General features: G+C 44.2%; 1 protein-coding gene across 2 annotated transcripts in view; it reads left to right on the forward strand.

Annotated features, from left to right (window-relative positions):
- The window catches only part of afap1 (actin filament associated protein 1), an 87,588-nt gene extending 75,527 nt beyond the window's left edge, over positions 1-12,061 (forward strand). Inside the window, exons 13-17 of one of the 2 annotated variants that reach the window (XM_083789098.1) lie at positions 4,785-4,914; positions 7,083-7,247; positions 7,648-7,841; positions 8,985-9,152; positions 10,673-12,061. In XM_083789098.1, coding sequence (XP_083645224.1) covers positions 4,785-4,914; positions 7,083-7,247; positions 7,648-7,841; positions 8,985-9,152; positions 10,673-10,699 — 684 coding nt within the window. In that variant the 3' untranslated portion in view covers positions 10,700-12,061. The remainder of the gene's footprint in view (positions 1-4,784; positions 4,915-7,082; positions 7,248-7,647; positions 7,842-8,984; positions 9,153-10,672) is intronic. The other variant, XM_083789097.1, reaches the window with a different exon arrangement.
- The last annotated feature ends 9,458 nt before the right edge of the window (positions 12,062-21,519 follow it).

Genomic DNA, 21,519 nt, shown 5'->3' on the forward strand with positions numbered 1-21,519 from the left:
TCTAGTCAAGATATCCCTTGTGCCACGGCCAGGTCTGGTAGGATATCAAATGGCTGTGGTTTCCTATTAGAGGAGCAGTCAGCAGTGTGTAACTAATAAATGACTTTTGAGGGTTCATTTTAGTTCACATTCAGACCACCTTGATTCATTTTAACCCATTTAGGACGGGAAGCCCTTTTTTGGGGGGTTTTACCTTTCAAGACGGGAACCTCTTCTGGGGTAGTTTCTGCGATGTACAGTATATACTAGCAACATACGTTTTTATTTTCATTTTTTAATAAATATTTGAAGCTTTTCACAAAACTCGGGTCAGTATTTAGAAGTCATTTTTAGAATCGGCCTCGGGTCTAAAATGGCCAAGCTGCCTAGAAGAACACTATAGTTCACTAAGCTTGTTGTGGATCAGGGGCCCATTTGAAAATAATTTTGCGGTCCGCCCATCTGACCTCTTCACCGTGGGAAACCGCTTTGGGAATTGCTGGCCTAGAACAGGTTTTAGCAGTTATGCGTGTATTTAGTATGTGTTTGGGTGGGGGGGGGGGGGGGGGGATGGAGTGGAGTGGGTAGAGATGCTGTCTGCTAAGCAGAAGGTCACGGTTACAGCTCTCAGCTACATCATACGTTTCCCAAACAGTAGGTCGGGACCAATTTGTACGGGTTGCGAGTTGGGTGCCTAGGTTGCTAATTCATTGTTCTAGGGCTGCATCGATTCATCGTAATCTAATCGATTATTCAATTAGTTGTCAATTAAACTAATTTAGTAATCGATTAATCGAATCGGCAACTAATCACTAGAGTTCTTTGCAATTTATCATAGATGATTTCCCACTTAACCATAGTTTTTAGTGTAACTAAAGTAAAGAGGAGTGAGCCATCTCTCTTCCCTTACAATCTGATGATAGTTTGCGCAGTAGCGACTGCAAAGCAAAATATGACACGTTATAGTATCAAGAACAAAACGTATGGCTTGAATATTTATTTTTAAGTGACCTATTTGAGTTCAGAAGAGTACTGTTCCTTTTAGACTGACACATGTGTAGCTATTCCTTAATCAAATGTATGCAGTCAGAATAAGCCTAAAGACACCTTTGAGTTGCTTTAATTAATTGATTTCATTTAGTTTGTCTTTTATTTGAATAGCAGCCTAATCAGCAGCTAATCAAATGAAACATTTAATAAATTCTATTTTTTGTTAGAACATGTCTAAAATAACCTAAAATATATTTTAAGGTGATAGCTAAATAAGTGTCATAATCCGATTAATAGTTTAAATAATCGGCAGATGATTTGATTATGAAAATAATCGTTAGTTGTTCGAGTCCCGATCCCAACGACCTTTGCTGCGTGTCACTCCCCATCTTTCACTCCCCATTTCCTGACAGACTACTTTACACTATCAAATAAAGGCATAAGAAAATCCCCCAAAAATATCATAACTGAAATAGATTGTGAGCTTGTATATGTGCTGATTTTCACTAGTTTGGGTCCCCGTTGCACATTTCTAATTTCTCTTTTGGGCCTTGAGCTAAAAAGTTCAGCAACCACTTGATCTACGTCATGTCCGCGCTCATCTTTGGGACAGGCAGGCTTTCCGCCACGACGGAATGCAAAGAACATAGAGTTTTAAGTGGGTAATCGCCACTCACAAATTCCAGGTCTCTAATGCCATCGGCAAGACTCCCTTCCAGCATCAAATGGTATGTGTGACTTTTTTTTATTTTCTTTTTTTTTGTACAACCACTCCGCCGCGGGTTTCTTTAAGTGCTACCCTGTAGGAGAAGCGACCACACGGGGCTGGTCTGTCCCCCCCCATCCCCCGCCCAGCCCTTTGATGTGTGTGAGTTCTGTGGCGCGGCAATAGGCCTGTGAACACGCTCTCCTGGACCACAACCACCGGCTTGAGAAGTACATTAAGGTCCTATACGGTGGTGTAAAGCAGGGGTAGGCAACCTCAGGCACGGGTTCCAACATTGGCACAGGGGAGGGTGGTCATTGGCACACTGGCATAAGTGTGTGAGAGAGATCTTTTATTTTAATATTAAGAAGTATTCAAAAAAGTTTAGTCTGTGAAATGAAGTCCACGAGTCTGTGAAAGGAAATATGCCACATAAAAAGGTTATGTACAGTCTATGGACAATCAAAATCAGATGGAAATAAAAAAAAAGTATGTGGTGGCATACGGTAATTAAACTTTATGTTGATACGGCACACTGATTATCAAGAAAATGAAAACATGGCACTTCATGTGAAAAAGGTTGCCAACCCCTGGTGTAAAGTATATTCACTCAAGTACTGTACTAGAATATTTCCAATATTCAGTACTTTTACTACAGTTATTTTAAAACTTTAGTTACTATAATTTGTAGATTTTGATTGTTATTACAAAACATGCATCACTTCAGCCCTATGTACATTTTGGCAATTTGAAAATAGTCTATATACAAGTTCACAATCATTGTGAGCATTTCTTTACACACACACACACTCTACATTGCGGTATTGATACTTTTACTTCCACCAACTGGTCCTATATGAGGTGTAAAAAAAAGAAGGAAAAAGCACCGCGGCCAACCAAGTCTGCGTCGCGCTCTGCAAAGCTGTAAATTGAGGCGGAGTGCTCGGAGCGGCCTTCACCAGCACGTCTGTCTTTGTGTGTGAATGTGGTACATTATATGTAGCCATTCAGTGAAATGAGTGGGTTCGGTGTACTGAAGAGCATTGGTTGAATGTAACTTTGTACATTTACTTAAGTACAATTCTGCGGTACTTTTACTTCACTGGAATATTTCCAATTTTCAGTAGGCCTACTTTTACTTCTACTCCACTACACGTTTCTCCCCACCACTGCTACAGTATGTAGCCATTCAATGAAACGAGTGGGTTTGGTGCAGTGACGAGTGCAGGGTAACCTGGGTCTATGTTTACACAGCTGTAGATGTAAGCTCGTGTTGACTTATACCTCAAGCTCTGTTCCTGGATTAAGCCTTTTATTACACACGCATTATGGCAGTGTTTCTTTATTTTATTTTATTATTATTATTTATTTATTTTTAACTCTCATTTTGGCCCCCCCTGCCCCATCTGAGATTATTTTGTGGGGAACCCCCCAGGACGGACCCCACTTCGAGAACAACCGGTTTACAGTGGCGTGCACAGACATTTAGAGGGGCAGGTGCTCAAGTGAAAAAAGGGCACCTTCTGCAGCTCGTGGAACCGGCCTGTTGCCTTAATAGTGTGAGATTCATAGATTTTGGGGCATAAATAATATATTGGAAGCTTTTTTTAATCAAGAATTGATCAATGTCACCATGGTTCACATACTATACACTTTTTTTAAGGGCACATTGCTGTCCAGAGGGGAAGGGCAGGTGGTGCTCTAGCACCCCCTAGTGTCTATCTGTGCACGCCACTGCCGGTTTAGACAGCAGTCCTCTGCTTGTGTTTGGTTTTTCTTCCTTCATCATGGTCATATCACTTGTTATACATCAATGCAACCTGCTGATAGAACAGGGTTGACCCTGACGAAATAATGTATGTACATAATCTTGTGCATTACAGGGTTGATTTAGACATAACGTAAAATATGTTTTACACAAGAATACCAGGCAAACCAAAAGATTAAGCAAAAATGGCCATGATTTTACAGATTGTAACCATGGGCGGAGCTTGAGGGGGTTCAGGGGGTGCACCCCCCTGGCAAAAAAAAATCATTTCTATTTTCATATTTTTTTTTAAACTTAACTTCTGGCTTCTGACTGTAGTTTGTAATCATCTCTCTTATCATGATATGATGACTCGCTGTATGGCTGTAGTGCATGTGTGTATGTGTGTGAGCTGCTGTACTACCTAAATAACTCATTTTTAGGGGTTAGGGCATTGTAAAAACGCTAAACTAATAAAATAAAGGTCAAAATAATGTCGTTGGCCAAGCAGTCGCACCCCCAGGCGTCAAGTTCAAGCTCCGCCTATGATTGTAACTTCTTCTATCACGGATTTGAACACTTGCGCAAGTGCTGAAATTTTTTGCCATACGGTGTCAGATCCCGTGTCTATGTGAGACATGACCTCTGACACGTTCTAAATGTCTCAATAGAAGAGCATGCAGGGAGACTGAATACAACCACCCCGATTGCATAAGTTGACCAGGGTTTAAACATGAACCCTGTCCCTTATAGATCTTTATCCCATTCTGACCTGAGATCAGATTCATACGAGGTTTCCACTGGACACACACTGGTCTGATTAACCCATTCTGACCTGAGATCAGATTCAAAAAATGTCACAGTCGTTCTTCGATTTTTCAAAAATAGCAGACCTACAAGCTCGTATCGCGCCACTCGGTGGCGCGATATGAGCTTGTAGATCTGCTATTTTTCAATAGCTAAAGCATAACATGATGCTAACACCAAAAGGGGTTCCCGTTCAGAATGGGTTAACCTTTGAAAGTGTCAAATTAAACTGGTTCATTTGGTTTCATTTAACAAACTCTCAAGAGTTCAAGAGTAACTTAACTTTTTAACATCTGCAATTTACAAGAAGTCTACACAATTACAGAATGTAGACGAATGGTTATCTCCTATAATGGTACCAACATCAATACAGCATGGGATTGTCTGAGAGGCTAAATCTCATCAAATGGTGTTATGTGGCTCAAATGACGAATAACTGATGGTCCTTGATACTGTATGAAAAGGGTTGAAAACGACTGCCATAACTTATTATATTGAGATATTTTCAAGAGTCGCGAGTGCTGTCGAGTAACTTTCTCTTTCTCCACCAATCAGCTCAAGGGAAAGAAGGGCCCAGTAGCCAATGGGACGGCGTCTAAGCAGAAGGCGGAGCAGAAGAACCTGACCAAGAAGAACGGCGTCAATGGAACCAACGGAGCGGCCACCATCAAACGCAAGGACTCCAGTAAGCTAGCTGTGTGTGTGTGTGTGTGTGTGTGTGTGTGTGTGTGCGCGCGCCCCCCCCCCCCCCCCGTACGCTTGCTGAACACTAGTAGACAAGTAGACTACATTGTTCTATCTCAGCTATCACTGCTGTTTGCCTATCTGGAGAATAGTTTATATCCTTGACTTGTAATACCTGTTCGCTCAACTGTCACACACATACATATTGCATATGTCATCAGTGTGTTATCCAGCCTTCTCTGTGTGTTATTTGTGTACACATTACTCGCTCTAAAATCATACCTAAAAGGTGTTTTCATTGAATTCTTTCAAACACAAGTCTTGTTTGCGTCTGTCTGTCTGTCTGTCTGTCTGTCTGTCTGTCTGTCTGTCTGTCTGTCTGTCTGTCTGTCTGTCTGTCTGTCTGTCTGTCTGTCTGTCTGTCTGTCTGTCTGTCTGTCTGTCTGTCTGTCTGTCTGTCTGTCTGTCCTGCTTCAGCATTACACAGTAAAACCCTCAGGGCTCATTTGACTCTAAATTCACCCATCAAATGAACACTGTGCAATTTACTGTACGCAGGCAGGCAGACAGACAGACAGACAGACAGACAGACAGACAGACAGACAGACAGACAGACAGACAGACAGACAGACAGACAGACAGACAGGCAGTGAGTCTGGCGCCCCTGCCCCAAACCTCACCACCACCGCTGATTGCTTTCTAGCAGCAAAAAAAAACCTACTGAACCCTCATCCCCCACAGAAATCTGGAAAATGCAGGAATTTCCAAATTGCTGTCGGTTTGTGCAGCAGGAGTAAATAAATTGCGAGAGAGAGAGAGAGAGCTTAATTCGGCGTCTCCGAAAGTCCTGCCCCTGGAAGCCAGCGTGGTGTCGCGGCGCGGCATGGTGGCAGAAACCCCGAGCAACAAATAAAATGCAACTCAGCGTACTGTATATCACCGTTTCTCAATGTCTGGTCCAGGGACCACCAGAGGTCGAAATATAGACCCTTACGGGTCTGCAACTCCCGAGAGCATCCGATGGGTTATTTCTGCGACCCCAATTTACACTTTTAGATCTGCAGTATTGATTCTACGAATGGAACCTATAGTTGTGAGGGTCAAATTTAGCCCCACTATAAAGGAACCCAGAGAGTCCGTAGAATCCTCGCTGAGAACCACCGCCCCTTAACGGACCTGCCAGAGGCTATTTGGACTCCACTGGTGGTTCCGCGTACCCGGCGTTGAGAAGCGGTGGGTTCATGCCTGTCGGGAGAAGAACATAAATGCTTGTGGCCGTTCGGTGGCGGGACGCGGCCGGGGGAAAGAGGGAAAGTGTCGAAGCCGTAAATCGGTGCTTGTTGACAAGTGTGTGTTTAGACGGATACGTGTGAACGAGGACAGATTGGACCGCTCTCACGCCTCCTCGTCTACGGCGCCTCAACCCTTCAAATAATTGTAGTGGAGTACAATGTCTGTACATATATACGTACAATATGTGTCTCTGAAATGTAGCAGAGTACAAGTAAAAGTATTGGAAATTGGAATTACTCAAGTAAAGTACATATATATACCTCAAAATGTACTTAGTTACTTTCCACCACTGCCCGCCGGTCCCTCACCGAAAGTGGGAAGTCCGAATGTCTTGTCAAAGTGGGATTTAAAAGCACTTTGCATAGTTCCATCGTCAGCCCAAATAATTGCGTTTGAGGTCGAGAGCGTCACTCCATGGTGGTTGGATTCGTGGGAGACACACACACGCGCGCAGGCACGCACACACGGACGCGCGCCCACTAGTGATTGGAGAAATGTGGGCAGACTAGATACAGTTATGTAGGACATTGCTGTGTGTGTGTGTGTGTGTGTGTGCGTGTGCGTGCGTGCGTGCGTGATTAATGACAGTTTGGTGCTGTGGTGAAGAGGAGTTTACTGGGTTTGTGGATAGTTCATGTCTTCTCTTTGGCCTCTGTGAACGAGACATTGCCTGCCCCTTTTGTTTTGTTTTCACTCCCTCTCTCCCCCCCTCCTCTCTCCCTACCCCCCTCCCCTCCCCTCCTCTCTCCCTCCCCCCTCCCCTCCCCTCCTCGCTCCCTCCCCCTCCCCTCCACTCTCCTCCCTCCCCCCTCCTCTCTCACTAGTCAAGACTCATAGACTCTCTCTCTCTCTCTCTCTCTCTCTCTCCACCACCAGACGCAGAGCAGTACAAGTACGGTAAGAACCGCGTGGAGGCGGACGCCAAGCGTCTGCAGACCAGGGAGGACGACCTGATGAGGAGGAAGCAGGACATCCGGAACCGACTGACCCAGCTGAAGAAGGACCGGAAGGACCTGCGCTCTGCCCTGGAGGCTGCTGCTGGTGAGAGGCCCACACACACACACACACACACACACACACACACACCACGCGTCTATGTTGTAACCCCATTTTAACCTGAGATCAGATTCTAAAAATATCATCCTGACACTTTTCTGAAAAAGTTTCTATGTCAGTCGTTCTTCGATTTTTCAGAAATAGCAGACCTACAAGCTCGTATGAATTCAAAATTATTCTATTTTTTTTTTAAGGTTTTGTGAAAATTAATTTTCATTTATTTTCATTTTTCCGTTTTTGTTTTAGGTTTTATGACCTCATTTACACCCAAAAAACCTGAACTTTGAACATTCAGTGGAGTTTTCTCTGGGGCTTGGAAGCCTTTTGAGCTGAAATGATAAAACTGTGGTGGTAAAACTGTCTCTCTGTCTCTCCTCCCCATCAGGCAAGCGTTCCCAGGCCTCGCTGACGGAGCGCCTGAAGAAGGTGGAGGACGAGCACAAGCAGAAGGAGGAGGAGCGGGTGACCCTGGAGCTGGAGCTGACGGAGGTGAAGGAGAGCCTGAAGAAGGCCCTGAGCGGAGGAGTGACCCTGGGCCTCACCATCGAACCCAAGGCCCCAGGCAGCTCAGGACCCCAGGTGGGTGGGTGGGCCCAAGGCCCCAGGCAGCTCAGGACTCCAGGTGGGTGGGTGGGCCCAAGGCCCCAGGCAGCTCAGGAGTCAGGACCCCAGGTGGGTGGGTGGGCCAAACGTAGCCTGGCTGAGAGGTTTATGATCCGGTCGGGGGAACAGATGATGACTCACGTCATGTCGTAGTCATGGTTTGTAGTCATCCGTCGATGTGTTCCATAGTTGGAGCCCGTTGGAAATGCAATGGCGGTCGCAGCAAAAGTGGAACGTTCCAGGTAGAGAACTATGAGGAAGAGAAAAAAGAAGGCGATTTTTGCGACCGCGTGATTTCCTTCTTCCTCGCTTCATTGGGAGTTGAACGGTGGATCATACGTTAGCCATGTCGGTTAGCCACGTCGGTAAAAGTGGTCCGTGTTTATAAATCGAATGGGCGCTATAATGTAATGGATTAAATAACCCCGGGCAATTAAAGTGTTAAGCCGACAAAGCCAACGCGGATGGTGACAAATCATGACAATACACACAATTGTTTGGACCGAACAAATAATTAGAAAGAAGAAAAACTAAAACTAAAAGTGTCGTACCCTTCCCTTTTTTTTCTTCAAAAAAAGATTCATTTTGTTCAACCTCCAAAAGATATCACTTACACTACATTAGACGGCTACAGTGGCGGCGATGGCTCAGGGGTATAGAGTGGCCGGTATAGAGCAGCTGGAGGTGAATCGCAAGGTTCCCGGTTTGAACCCCGGAGTTAGTGTCGGTGTCCTTGAGCAAGACTCTGAACCCCTAATTGCTCCCGATGTGCAGGTTGGTGCCTTGCATGGTTTCCTCCGCCCTCGGTGCACGAATGTGCGTGTGAATGGGTGAATGCAATGCACGATCTCTGTATCTCTGTAAAGCGCCTTGGATGATTATCCCATTTTGGGGCGGGAACCCCTTTTGGTGTTAGCATTATGTTATGCTTTAGCTATTGAAAAATAGCAGATCTACAAGCTTGTAGGTCTGCTATTTTTTTTTTATCGAAGAACCACTGACATAGAAACGTAGCTTTTTCAGAAAACTTGTCAGGATGTAGAAGACATTTTCTAGAATCTGATCTCAGGTCAGAATGGGTTAAAATAATCCAAATGAATCCGTTGTGTTTGGTTGCAGTCTCCGGTGCTGCTGCGGCGGAACCAGGAGTCGTCTCCGTTCTCCAGCTGTGACACCAGCGACGCGGAGCCGTGCTCCCTGCCCGTCAACAGCGCCTCGCTGCTGCGCCGAGCGCACGGCGGCCCGAAGCCCCCGCCTGTCAGGGGCCACGTCCTGAGGAAGGCCAAGGTAGGACGCAGTGGTGGCAAAAAACAAACAATAGTACGCGCAATTTTAGCTTGAGTAAAAGTACAAAAGTAGTGGCATCAACATACACTATATTCAGTGATTTCACTTTATTCAAATATCACTTTTTTTTTTTTTTTTTTTTTTGATAATCCTCCCTACTATAGAGTGTGCTGACCATTATAAGGAGTTAACCCCTGGGGGTCAAAAAACCTTAGGTTTCGTTTTTGGCTAGGTGGCCCAGCCTTCATCCAATCGGGATAAAGAGGGGCCTTCCGCCAATCACGTTCAAGCGGGGGCGGGCCTTGGTGTGTGTGCTGTTGGCCTGTCGCGTGTCCCCCCCACTGTAGTGTGTGCATGTGCACATCTTGTTACCGGGGCGGACCGGGGTTTTTTCCAAATCACTGAATGTTCCTTTAAAGTACCAAAAAAGTACTTGCAGATCTACAAGTTTGTAGATCGGCTATTTTCAAATGGCCGAAATTAAGGCCAGTAAAACCATTGATGCGGCGTAGTTTAGCAGATCTTTGAAATACAAAAGAAATATGAATGTGAGTGTTCTCTCTATACAGATTACGTTTGTAATCTGTATACGTTTGTTATCCCACGGGGGAAATTACATTTGATCGAGTAGGCCCTAATATTTTGTTTGCGGGGAACTTCTTTTTGGGTAGTTCTTATTCTGGATGTGGTTCTGGCCGGATGACTCCAAATCAGTGACTACAACATGACATAAGATGTCATCACACAGCCATTTAGTAACACAGACCAGGTGGAAAGCATGGTGACGCGAGGCCGGGTCTGCTCTCAGCCCTCCTGTTCCAGTGAGGGCGCTTATGTTTTCATTCCACTAATCCCCAATGTTCACACGTTCTAAATGCCCCTGCCGACAGATTCAGGAGCTCAGCTCGGAATCTGTTCTCGAGAGATTACTATACACCTAAACACACACACATTGTCTAAGTACTTTAACCCATTTTGACCTGGGAACGATTCTACAAATGTCTTCTAAATCCTGACAGTTTTCTGAAAAACCTCATGTTTCTATGTCACTGGATCTCAACCTTTTTCATGTCAAGGACCCCAAAAATTATATGTATTTGGTCGCCGAACCCCATCTGAAAATATGTTGTTTCAGGGACCCCCCCCAAGAAGCAAAGATTTGAGTTCCAAGAGTTCGTTCTGAATAAATATATATTCCAATTTTTTCACTATTTTTCAAAAATAGCAGACCTACAAACTCGTAGCGCTATGAACTTGTAGATCTGCTATTTTTCAATAGCTAAATTACAACATAATGTTTAAAACACCAAAAGGGGTTCCCGCCCCAAAATGGGTTAAGAGTACTAAAAATGGGATGTTTTATTCCCCTTTAATTTTCCAGCAGCATTACCGGTACTAGCATTTATTTTTTGCTATTCGGTCCCAACCGCAATAAGGTACACAGGACACGTAGACGTTTGACAAATGCACATGGGAATGTATTCAATTAACCGGTCCATCTCTTCCGCTTTGTCTTGCAGGAATGGGAGATGAAGACCGGAACATAAAGCGATCCGTCGTGTCACGTCACGTCTTAAACTTTTTACTCTGTTTTGAAAGGTGTGTGTATATATTTATTTAAGACCTATTTCTACGATGACAGAGGATGCGAAAGAGGACACAAAGCATAGCGTTCACATTGCTACGGATGGACCAACGAGTGTCACTGGTTTAAATGGCGACTGTATCCCCCCCCACACACGCAGGAGTGGAAGCCATTTTGTTTTTGTTTAGCCCAGTGGTTCTCAACGGCAGGTTCGGGGACGACCAGGGGTCCATTTGGTTCCATTTGTATGCTCTTGGGAGTTACAGAACCGTAACGATCCATTAGGACAGCGGTTGCCAACTTTGCTGTTACCACGGACCGACTGACGGTTTCCAAATAATTTTGTGGACTGGCGCGGCATTTGGACAGGTGGACAGGTTGCAAAGTGACACATTAGTTTCCCTGGGTTTACGTTTTCTGACAGTTGTACGTTGTTTCATTAGCGTGAACGTGACTAAACAGGACAGCTTGTTGTGACGCATCTGATCATGAACACACAGATGCCAAGGATTCGACAGTGAGGTTACACCTCACGGAAGTGGCACGGACTCGAAGCTGTGTAAAACCCACAGTGACATGACATCACTGACGAATCCTTTGGTGTTGGTATCTTCATGCGACAGAGTCAAGTTCTCTCCACTTGGAAGCTTCTAGAATCTAGATTCACTGCCGGGAAACTGAATTCCCGTCCGCCTTCTCGCGTACCGGCGGTGGTACACGTGTCCCGCGGAGCGGCACCGGTCCACGTGCCGGTGGTTGGGAACCCCTGCATAAGACCCCCTGGGTGGTCTCCGACCGGGACCAATGTTGAGAACCAGAGATTTATCCTACTATGTTATAATCCTATGGAGCATGCTTGGTGTACTATGTTGTGCAACTTGTGCTGTCCGCTGTTCTTTCCTTTCAAGCATTTGTAGCTGTGTTCTTTGTTTTAGTTTTTCTACAAATCTGTTCAGAGTCACACGTTTTTTTTTTAGGTCGTATTTATTTGTAAATGTTTAAAGAAGAATAAGAAGAAAAAAAAATGTAGCTTCCCTTTTCTTTTCTTTGTTTTGTTTATTTATGTGGATATATTTAAAGTTTCTTTGTGCTCTGGAAAAGGAAAACCCTCCCATGAACACTGTTTATGTCCTATAAGTATATATATAGAGAGAGCATGACGTCACGCGTTGAAAGTAATAGCTGAAAAAGTCCCTCAAGATGGCGCCACCTGTCCATTGAACTGGGTTCGATTCCCGCTCGGGGCGCTGTGGGTGCTGGCGGCGTGTTTCCTCCTCCGCGTCATCAGTGCCCATACCCGAAGGCGGGGTTGGCGAAAGGGCCTTTCTGTGTGCATGTTCTCCCCGTGTCCCCTAGGGTAGATACCCTCACAAAAACATGCAGTAATCCTGGTCTCTAAACTGCCTCCCCCTGGCCAGCCAGGGCGCCTGATGGAGGGGAAAGGAACTGGTTGGAATAACGTGCTCCTTCCACGCGCTACGTCCAACCAGGGAAACTCCCCCCTGTCAGGTGTAAAGGAGCAACTTGGACACTCAAGCATGAAGGAAACATGAGTTAAGTCCGTTGCTCTCCCTAGGTTGGCGGAGGGTGTGTAGAGCTCAGGATCACATCACAGGATGATTGACACACGGGTGGAAATTGGGTTACAAAATCGTGGGACAAAAAATATAAATTTAGAACTGGATGGACGCTGGGGGCGGGGCGGTCACTCATTCTACATAGACATGTCCCGTATTGGCAGTGGCTCCCAAACGTATTCATGTCAAGGACCCCCAAATTTACACTAATTAACCCTAATTCGGGGACCACTGCCATATGGGATGGCCGGGTACGGGCCTGACAGGCACCAGCGCCATCATGAGGATGCTGTTTCTTTCGGCAGGTGGAATCCAACTTCCATGGAATCCGCAGTGGTGGAAAAAGTACTCACAGTTTTCTGAAAAAGCTATGTTTCTACGTCAGTCGTTCTTCGACTTTTCAAAAATAGCAGACCTACAAGCCCTACAAGCCACCGAGTGGCGCGCTATGTATGAGCTTGTAGATCGGCTATTTTTCAATAGCTAAAGCATAGCATAATGCTAACACCAAAAGGGGTTCCCGCCCAAAATGGGTCGACTAAAAGTATCAATACTGCAATATGGAAAAGTCCGGAATTCAAAATGTACTTGAGTAAAAGTAGAAAGTATTGACTTCAAAATATACTAAAAGTTTAAAGTAGTCATTATGCACAATATCCCATTTCACATGTATAAAAATCCTTTGAAAGTAGCAGGTCTACATTAAGGTCACAGCTTGGTCGTGAGCTTGTAGATCGGCTATGTTCAAGTAGCCATGGCTGAAGTGGTTAATATGCTTTACAGTAAGTAACTAGTAACTAAAGTTTTCAAATAATTGTAGTGGAGTAAAAGTACAATATTTGCCTCTGAAATGTAGTGGAGTAGAAGTAAAAGTACGGAAGATTTGACATACTCAAGTAAAGTACAGATACCTCAAAATGGTACTTAAGTGCAGTATTTGAGAAAAATGTACTTGGTTAATTTCCACCACTGCGAATCCGCTTCTGTGGGGTTACGGTGACCCGGGCACGCCGACCTGCTGCCCGGGTCATCGTCGTTCCGCAGCACCGGTTCTGCTGAGCCAACAGTGGGCCCACAGACAGGGCACGTTCCACGCCCTCCCCCGGACCCATCTTAAAGTTTTAGAATAGGTCGTTATCACTAAAACCATTCGCTTTACCAGATAAGGCTGCATGCGAGCTGTCCAGCAGCAACCAGGCATACCGAGGAAAGCTTCACATCGGGGTGGTTTGATTTCCCCTTCCACCTCGTTACTGTGGTTTGATTTCCCCTTCCACCTCCTTACTGGTATCCCAAATGTCTTTGAGGCACATTCTTACACCGTCATCAATCAATATTATGATGACAGACGTACAAACAGTTGCTGTAAACTCCACTTTGCTGTGTTCCACTCAATCAGACACTGTGATTTACACATGCATGGTTGGATTATCTGTGTGTGTGTGTGTGTGTGTGTGTGTGTGTGTGTGTGGGGGGGGGGGGTTAACTATATCACCCCCCCTCCCCCTCCCAATGTTTTCCTTTACAAATCGAATCCTGCATGTACAACCACACAAACGTGCACGCACGCACACACACGCACACACACACACACACAGAGTGTTTATTATGTGTTTATTATTATTATTTTTTCTGGGTGGTAATAACATAACTATACTATACAGGTTCTCCATATTAACTAACTCTACCAAGGTGCTTTGTCTAGATGCAAGTAGCGTTAAGATGTCATCTCATTTCCTAAAGGCACATTCTCTATTTTTCTTTTTTTCCTTTTTGTGGTGGTGCATTATGGGGCAGGGTATGGAATCTAAGGGCTAATTTAGTCTGTTTCGCTCGACGCGTTGCATCGCGTTTTGAACACCTGCTGTTATTTCGTGGAGAGACGCGGTCCTGTCACTATGTGTAAAGGCTTTGTTCAGACCGCTTACAAATCCCATTTGTTAAAAATATGATGATCGGACTGAAGTGTTTCGGGGGGGGTTTTGTTTCATCCACCAGTGTACATGTCTTCTGTTCCATATGCTGTCAGATGGCGCCCCCTGCAGGCCTGTTAGTGTGCATGTTTTAGCATGGAGCTTTATATTGTCTGCCGGTGTTGCAACGTCACTCTAGTCTGGACTCCACACAGGTTCTATCTGGGTGTACCATGTATCGTCACTGTTTGTCCAAAATGTCACTTGTCCAGAGATGTGCATTTTTTTGTAGTCCATACCCGTTGGGCGATATGACATACGACACATGTAAAATCGTGCCGTGGTTCTCAAAGTGTTAACTCTTCTCTCACTGTTCCTCTTGGGGGTTCCAAATGGACCCATACAGCATCTGCAACTCGGAGAGTGTACGGAATGGAACCAAATGGACCCTCGCAGATCCATTTGGTTCCATTTATGCACTCTACGGGTTACGGGGGGTCCTTTTTCAAATGTTTAAATTGAGAACCACTGAAGTAGGGCATTAATTTATGAAAAGGATATGGAGATACGAGCTTTCTAGCCTGGCATCAGCCAGACTGATCACGTGGATTCAGCACACACGTGTAGTGAATCAACGTTGGCTAATGCCAGGCTACAAGCTTTCCACTCGCATCGACGATTTGATATAGTGGAAACTGCATTATGTCCCAAAATAACTTTTCAGCATTCAAATAAAAAAAACACATTGCAAATGCAGTGGACAGACAAAGCTCAAAATGTGTCGCTTTGCGCCATGCTTCAAGCTCGCGGATCTGCTACTTTTGGTGCTTTTTTTGTGTGGCGCTGATCAAGCATCATTTACGAAAAATACAAAATAATCACAACACGGAAATGTTTCCACCCGACAGTGACGATATACAGTAGCAACTGCCTGGGCCTGGTACAGTATGTCTATTAATGTGAACTCCTTGTACATAGCTTTGCTGGATGGGACAGGCATGGTGTCTGGGGTGGGAGGGAGAGGTGGGGGGGGGGCATAGGGAATAGGGACCGATGCAATGTCTGTTCTGCACCTTATACTGTAGATGTGTTCTACTTCTGTTGTGTTCATTGACTCGGACAGTCTCCACCTCGGCGACGAAAACAAGCTTGTATATACAATGAATAAAACCTTCTACAAACAGAACCTGCACGTTTGCTTCTTATTGGCTGATATCGGACACCCTGTCTACTCTAGAACAAGCATTGCACAAAGATAATCTACTCTAGAACAAGCATTTCACAAAGAGAATCTACTCTAGAACAAGCATTTCATGGATATATCTACTCTAGAACGATGTGAGATACTGCCACCTACTCTAGAACTATGGCAATATATTTATTTTAGGTTTGTACAGAGTGGTACATTTCCTAATTGAATCTTCATCAAATTAATGTATACATATCATATGCTTAATTTGTGGTGTCTTGTTATTTCTAATAAATCTAGAAATCATGCAATGTAATGTAATTAGTTTCCTTTCAGCTTCAAAGACATTGTCAATGGCAATAGCACAAACTTTGGCACGCTACTAGTCCTACATCAGGGGTAACCAACCAGGGGTTCGCGAGCTACCAGTAGCTCGCGGGAACCTTTCAAGTCGATCCCGAAGTGTCAGACTGACGGGCAGCCAGGCATCACTGCCAATACACAGCAGAACGTGTATAACGTGTATTTAGAATAGCGTGCAGTGATGGCCCGAGACATCCACTGGTTAATAGCTCATTGGCTCCTCCTGCTACAGACCGAGACGGAGCTGGAAGCCCGTAGCGAGTCACAATCACAACACCTCACAACAACCCGAATATCAGCGGCTTTCCGTCCGCAGTTTGCTCGTCGGGGACCGGGGTCGCGTTAGGAAAAGAGAGAGAGGTTGCAGTTTACCTTAGTTAGTTACCTTAGTTTGCCAGCGCTTACCTTAGAGTCTAAGGTAAGCGCTGGCCTGTTATCCAGAGAAGAGCCAGGGACGGATTAACCCCTAGGAGGGCCCCTAGCTGGGCCGGTAATATTCGTGTTTTTCCGTGTTTTTATCATCTTTTTAACATAAATTTAACTAAATCAACAGCCAATGAAGGGCCCCAGGAGCCCTTTTCAGGGTGTCAAACCTAGTACCTCACGGTACAATTTCCCCGAAGGGCCCCTGAGAGCCAAGGGCCCTGGGCCATGGCCCCACTGGCCCTAATTTGTCCCTGAGAAGAGCCCATTGCATGGGTAGTACCGGTATGCAAGTTCAGACCAATTGGTGTGCATGCATGCAAGAAGGGTGGACAACATGCAATCTGTCTGCTTTGCTGATTATTTCACATTGAAAATGTTTGTGTGCAAATTTATCTTAATTTCTATTTTTGTTGCAGAAATGGTTGCAATGGGAGGCAGGACTCGGTCCGTCTCATTGCCAATAGCTATGAGAGATACCGCACTATTTGCCTAGATACTCGGCCATTCTCTTTGCCCATGTGCAAACGTAATTGTTTTTTTCTAATAAAGTTCTCCCCCTGGCCCCCACACATGTAATACGTTCATTATTAATGAAGCTAAGGCAAGAGTGCTTAAAACAGTTGTTTAACAACAGCAGGTATATAACCAATCAGTATGGAGATTTGTTTTTACAGAGCAGGACACATTAACATTACTTGATAAAGACCGTCTGTCTGATAAACAAAAAGTCATGTCAAGGTTTTATTTCCTGAGTTGTGGTGCATATTAATGGATCTACAATGACATCATGATATGTATATATATATATATATATATATATATTATTTTTCTTTACAATTATTTGCTTTCATTATCCAAAATGTATAATGCATGTTTGTAGCCTACTAATGTCAAATCAGTTTGTAGTAAATGCCACATTTCTCAATTGGTTGATACCTCATTGAAACTAATCATCCATAAAAAACTCTGTAAATCCAGTAAATTGAACATTTGTATACACAATAAGCATTTAGCATGAATTACAGTACATCCTGCTTGTGCAAATTTATACAAAAGTAAAAAAGAAAGATCAAAATTCAATAGTCAAAGTTTAAGTCGTACTCTAAAACATAGCATGCATTCTGGTTTAAGATTCAGAGAAAACAAAACAATAGTGTTACTTGAAATAGCTAAAAACATGACGAGTACTAACGTAATCAAGATTATCTTTAATCACATTGCAGTATCGTCCAATCACAATACAGTTTATTACCAAATAGGGGTAGAAAAAAGCACTGAATGGTGCCTTAGATTGAACCAATTAGAGCAGAGCTTTGTCGCCTGTCTCCCTGTCCTCTTCCTGTCTGTCTGTCTGCTCTGGACCCGCCAGCAGCATCTTAGCAAGTCAATCTTCACTTCCACAGCTTCCCGTCAAAGTATGAAGGAGGCCATAGAAGATAGCAGGAAATTAAAATATATGTTAATGAAATCTCATTTTGTGGAGGAGCCAGGCTGCTGATTGGCTCCTGTGATGGCCTCAACTATATAAAGCTGTGTGGAAGCAGCATTCTGATGTATTCTTCCTGGTGTGTGTTTGGTCTGTCTGTAGCAACAAGTTACACACCGTCTGTCTGTCTGTAGCAACAAGTTACACACCGTCTGTCTGTAGCAAGAAGTTAACTAAATGTTAAACTTAAACCTTTATGTAACACAGCCAACATGGCAACCCGCAAATGGCAACCCATGTCAACTGTCAATCAAGGCAGTATAAAGGTGACATCAGTTCCTACACTCCTCACTCCCACCTCATGCAAGATGGCCGAAATGTTTGGCATGGCAGCAGCAGCAGGTTCCTGTTCACTGTGACAGTCCTTGGTTACTCTTCGGTGAGTTATATAGGCTTGGTGTCTTAACTTGGATCAACAGGTTAACTGTTTGTTTATATTGAAAGTTTTTGATTTATGATTTATGTTTGACCTTTTGGTTTAATAATTAATATTGGTGTATTATATTATTTTATATATATATATATATATATATATCATGTTATATAATATGAAATACCTTGAATTTTAGTTTCTAAAAGCATGCATGTAATGATATAAACTGTTAATAGAAAAATGATTAAAGATTTGATACTGATCACATCGAACTCTTTACTCATTTAATAGTTTTATTTGTATTTGTATTTGTTTGAAATGATTCTGTTTGGGGAACTTGATCTGTGAATGAATGCCACTGAGGAGTTGTGTTTTATAACAAGCGTTAAGGTAACTGTTCCAATATGGCTCATAGTGTCTTTTCCACAATGGCTTTCAAACTCTTGCATTTCAAGATCTCCTCTTAACTCTTGAGACAGTGTACAAATGGACAGGGTCCATTTGGTTTCATTTGTACACTCTCAGAGCTGTAAGGGTTAAAACACAACACTTCATCTTCAATATAAAATTGGTATTGTCACAAACTCACAATACAATGTTGGGTTTAAACTTAATTCAAAGCTGAGGGAAAAACATATTTCAAAAGTTGGGGTGGAAATGTATATTAAAGTAAGCTTGGGGGAGGGATGTTAAGTTGTAAAATGTGGGTTGTGGGGGCTGACAAGGCTATACAGCCACATGTGTTTCTAATGTGATGTAGGACTACATAACACTAATGACACTTATCTTTTCTCTTCAGAGTCACGAGACCAGTGGTGTAGGCAGCACCAAGCTCTGGGCCCTGAGACGAGCCATCTCCGTGGGCCCCGCAGCCCCACCAATTTAGGCTTCCGAGGACCCCCACCCTGGAGCCCGTGTGAAGTGTCCCAGTCCGATGCCCCCCTCCCTGCACAAGACATTGAGGTAGGAACTGTACGCTAGCTGCTGCTGCTGTGAAGAGCTGCTTGCTGCGCAGTGAGTACAATTCTTGTTTATTGTCCTTTGCTGTGGCTGGTGTGGTTCTGCAGGGTACTGATGGTGTTGCTCTCGTTTGCGTTTGCGTTCCGGCTTCCTGCGGTTGCGTCGCGTCGGGCTGCCTGCTGTTGCGCTCGTTTGCGTTGCGTCTTTTGCGTCGACTGCCACAATTTCGGCCGGTTCCGTCATTTCACCATTTCACCTAACTTGTGGACACCGCCCATCATCTGCAGAAGAACGTGATGGTTCACGGTAAGTATCTGTTTTTGTATTCTTTGCTGCTGGTAGGGTAGGGCTGGCAGGGTAGGGCTCCTACTCCTAGGGTAGGTTTTTGCGTTGCATCGCAAACTAAGCACTTTGGCACAGGCATGGAGCTCCTGGTTTACTGGGATGGGGTTCGATTCCCTGCTGTGCCCTGCTGATTACATTTAATCTGTTAAACGAGCATCCTTTAGCACAGGGGTAACCAACCAGGGGTTCGCGAGCTACCAGTAGCTCGCGGGAACCTTTCAAGTCGATCCCGAAGTGTCAGACTGACGGGCAGCCAGCCACCACTGCCAATACACAGCAGAATGTCATTCGCAAAAAAAGAGCAGATCTACAAGCTAACGTGTAGAGGCTCGATGCATTTCAGCTTGAAGATCTGTTCCCCTTGCTTCCACCGCACCGCCCTCGGCCCTCCCCCTTTTAGCACTCTGTGCTCATGTGCTGTGTGTCTGTTGTTCCCCTCGCAGGCAGCACACAGAGCATCAGAGTGAAGGCAGCATGATAGCGTCCCCGACACGTTGAATATTATTCAATATTATTATTTGTAAAGTTCGAACGCCAACTTTTAACACTGCACGGCTGCACGCACAAATAAAGAGTGCACTTGGCACTCGCACATGACGGATTATTATCGATCAAAACAATCCTTAGCGTCGCTTACAAAAGCATTTGTTGCACAGCATGAATGATAAGTAATCACCGACCTGGCTGGATAAATATCACTATGACAAAGTGTCAAAATGTTTAGTGCCGCTGTCAAAACATGACACAGTGAGAGTTGAAGATTCTAACTATTGAACAAGAAAGCCACAGTTTTGAAGGAAGTGGGTCCTAGACAGGGCTTGACGCTTAGCTCATGGATGCATGGATGATAGACAGACTATCCGTTTTTATCCTGCTGTTCTATCATGTGATATTCGATGCAGGGCAAGATGCTCGATTGTGAATTAAATTGTAACATTCTCCTTGGCTTTGACTGCTTCAGACAGAACATCTGACACACAGCTACAGTAGACTATTAATTTACTAAGCTGTTAACTTACTCTGCTGCCTACCGTTGCTCGTTAATCAGGTCACACAATGGATGGACCACTGATATTTATCCAGCCAGGTCGGTGATTACTTATCATTCATGCTGTGCAACACATGCTTTTGTAAGCGACGCTAAGGATTGTTTTGATCGATAATAATCTGTCATGTGCGTGCGCGAGTGCACTCTTTATTTGTGCGTGCAGCCGTGCACAGTGTTTCTCCCACGTTTGGTTAAAAGTTGGCGTTCAAACTTTACAAATAAGTTTAGTATTCAACGTGTCGGGGACGCTACCATGAACTCGTATGACTGACTCACATCTTAATGACACCCTCAGACTGGCAATCACTAAATATGAACCAGATTTCAAAACGCTTGCAGATAAAGTGCAGTCACAGCAGTCTCATTAAAGGTGGGCTGACCCTGAGAGTATGTCACCATATCTGTGCAAATATATATGGTCATGTTATGCCTATATGTCATTTGAACATCTGCCAATGTGAATATTCATTGAAATGAGAAACAAAATATTGTGCTGTAAAAGCAATTCATGTCCTTTGCATTTTGTTTTATTTTAAAAAAACTCAACAAAGAAGTTTATTTGTATTTTTGTCCTAATATTTTTTATTTCTAATACATTTGTCTTAATATTATTTGACATTGATAATATAATTTACTATAAGTTTTTATTCTTATTTAAGCTTTAGTCTTTGTGTGGATGTGTGCACACGCATTGAGCCTGTCAGAAATAGCAAAAAAAGTGTTTTTTCTAACACGTTTTAGTGGTAGATCTTGGCTTACAATTGGGAATAAAATGGGCTCTTGGGCTTGAAAAGGTTGGTTACCACTGTCCTACATACTTACACCTAGATTTCAAACTAACTAAAACGGCCTCCCCCTGGCCAGCCGGGGTGCCTGATGGAGGGGAAAGGAACTGGTTGGAATAACGTGTTCCTCCCACGCGCTACGTCCAACCAGGGAAACTCCCCCCTGTCAGGTGTAAAGGAGCAACTTGGACACTCAAGCATGAAGGAAGCATGAGTTAAGTCCGTTGCTCTCCCCAGGTTGGCGGAGGGTGTGTAGAGCCCAGGATCACATTAGATGATTGACACAGGGGTGAAAAATGGGTTACAAAATCGTGGGA

Source organism: Protomyctophum parallelum (assembly GCF_964188405.1).
Source record: "Protomyctophum parallelum genome assembly, chromosome: 18".
NCBI lineage: Eukaryota > Metazoa > Chordata > Actinopteri > Myctophiformes > Myctophidae > Protomyctophum > Protomyctophum parallelum.